Source organism: Electrophorus electricus, chromosome 16 (assembly GCF_041902795.1).
Source record: "Electrophorus electricus isolate QZ-2024a chromosome 16, ASM4190279v1, whole genome shotgun sequence".
NCBI classification, from domain to species: Eukaryota; Metazoa; Chordata; class Actinopteri; order Gymnotiformes; family Gymnotidae; genus Electrophorus; species Electrophorus electricus.
Genome location: NC_137512.1, coordinates 19,207,501 through 19,210,000, shown reverse-complemented (window position 1 = coordinate 19,210,000; position 2,500 = coordinate 19,207,501). Strand labels below are relative to the sequence as shown.

Sequence of the window (2,500 nt, the reverse complement as noted above, 5' to 3'; positions counted from 1 at the left end):
ATGGATTGCTCTACAAGGCAAACTGTGCGGAGATGAAACGCATTAATCTTTTGCATCCTCTCCTTTCCCCCATCGTCTCTCTCTCTTTCACGCTCTCTTTCTGCTGAGCACCGGATCCCCATCACGCTACATGCCTGTGCCCTTCGGCGCACTTCCGTTTCAACTGTCATGGTGCCATTCTGCCTCTTCCTCTTTTTACCTCCAACGCGATCTCTTTACCTTCATTTTTCTCAGTCATCTGTCACCCTTTTTTGTCTCATTAATTATGCCCGAGCCCTGTTCTCTCTCTCTCTCTCTCTCTCTCTCTCTCTCTCTCTCGCTCTCAGTTCAATAAATTCATGTTTCTGTATTGCCGTGCCAAATAATGGTTCGTTGGTGTTGCCAAAGCTTGGGTTACTGAGCTTGAGACTATTACTGTCCTTATTCAGCTATGCCGAGGTAAATACAGTTTTTCATTCTATGGCACTTTTTAAGAATAATACAGCAAGAAAATGACCATTATGTAGTTTGTGATGAAGAAAATTAAGATTTAAACTTGGTTGCGCATTACTGGAATGGGAAAAGCGAAAGCATCGTGAATAATTAGGGTGTTTGTGTTATAGTGAGACAAGGTTTTTCTGTGTTTGTCCCCGGACATTGTCACTCACCACCCCTTTTATGGTGGCAGATGAGGATGTACTGTTCTGCTAATGTACAGAACTCCTTATGTTGCCCTAGAAGGTATGATAATGAAGAAGGTATGATAATCTCTCTCTCTCTCTCTCTGTAGCGTCAGCTCCAAAGGTGAAGGCCATGCGTTCTCAGTGGGTGGGCGAAGGCGACAGGGTCACCCTGAAGTGTGAGGCTCAGGGCAACCCAAGGCCGTCCTTCCGCTGGTTCAAAGATGGCAGTGAACTCCACAAGAGCAAAGACATCAAAATCAAAACTAACAAGTAAGACAACCACGCGCGCATGTGCGTACACTCGTACACGCACTAATAAGTCACGCAACGCCCAAATACACACACACTCACGCACACATATTTACAGACCAATGCACAAAACAGACTAAAATGCAGCCGGTCACACATATGTAAAGACCCCATTTCCTCTCAACACCACCACAAGATTTGCCCCAGTTCATAAATATAGATTTTTAGGTGAATGCAGCGCAGATCAGCGCAGCTCTCTGTCTGCAAAAACATCAACTTAGCGATTTACTCAGGGGCTCCCAGAAACAAGGTAAGTTTTCCATAGCCCTACCATTTAGAAAGCCTTTAGTACATTGTTGTGTTATTCTAGACTTTACGGAGTATTGTTTGGGCCAGTGGATCTTGGCCTTCCCGGGTACCGTTAAGGAATAAGGAGGTCTGGTTTGTATCCCAGTCATTTGCAGCGAATTCTCCATCAAGACCAGCAGTAACATGAATGCATTTTGTCCGAATCAAACACGCAGTGGTTTCTGACCTGCGTGATGAAAAGCGTCTTCTGTTTTAAATGACCAAATGAGAATGCCTTAATTAGTGTCCAAAGGAACGTGGAGAAATGATGCAATAATGCTTGGATCTTGTGAAAGTGATGTGAGGGATTCTGAGGTGACATTCCTGTCAGGTCCGTTGGGAGTGTACGCGCGCTAGCTGAGTGCACATGCAGGTGTGCATGGGGGTGTGCATTCCGTGATTTCTTTCTCCTGCTCCACTGCAAAAAAAAGAAAAAACGCTGATGTGCAGGTTTCTACGGGAACTAGATCACTCTAACAGGATTGCCTGCTCACTATTTCCTGCATAATATCTGAGGATGTGCACGTGGGTGTGTGTGTGCAGGCGTGTGCGTGTGCGTGCATGTGTGTGCTTGTGTCTGTGTGTGTGCACATATGTGTGTGCAATAAAACTAAAGTGCAGATATATACATATACACACCCGGATGAAGTGTGAACAGGGTGGCGTTGAGTGGAATGCAGAGTCTGAGGTTATACGGGGTCAGCGTATAACAGGGCAGCAGACTGACTGTCATCGGGGCTGTAGGCTGGATCATACGTTTAGTGTTTCTCACATAGAGGTGAGAAAATGGGATTAGTGCTCAGAGAAGTTCTGGCCTCTAGTGTGGGTCACAACACAGAAACCTCTTCTTCATTGGAAAGGAGAGGTTAGTGTTAACCAACCTTTATTGAGATTATTCTAGAGAAGTCTGAGCGCCTTTGGGAAATCTAGAGCGGTTTGGGAAATCGGTTTGGATCTAGAAATCTAGAGCGGTTTTGGAAATCTAGCGGTGTCTCGCTAGCTGCCGACATTCATATGCTGACATTCTCCTTTTTTCACCTCCCTTCCATCCATGCAGGAAGAACTCCAAGATCCAGATCAGCCGAGTGAGACTGGAGGATTCTGGGAACTACACGTGCGTAGTGGAGAACTCGCTGGGCAAGGAGAACTCCACGAGCTACGTCAGCGTCCAAAGCAGTAAGAGCAGAACCCTTAATTCAACTGAGCCATCATCCTGGGGCTTGTTACTGGGGCTCTTTTCT

The 2,500-nt window shown here is 46.0% G+C and overlaps 1 protein-coding gene across 3 annotated transcripts in view; it reads left to right on the top strand.

Annotated features, from left to right (window-relative positions):
- nrg2b (neuregulin 2b) overlaps nt 1-2,500 on the top strand; it is a 32,651-nt gene that overhangs the window by 13,942 nt on the left and 16,209 nt on the right. For all 3 annotated transcript variants that reach the window (XM_081698802.1, XM_035531904.2, XM_081698803.1), the window contains exons 2-3: nt 770-932; nt 2,317-2,435. In XM_081698802.1, the coding sequence (XP_081554928.1) occupies nt 770-932; nt 2,317-2,435 (282 nt within the window). The remainder of the gene's footprint in view (nt 1-769; nt 933-2,316; nt 2,436-2,500) is intronic.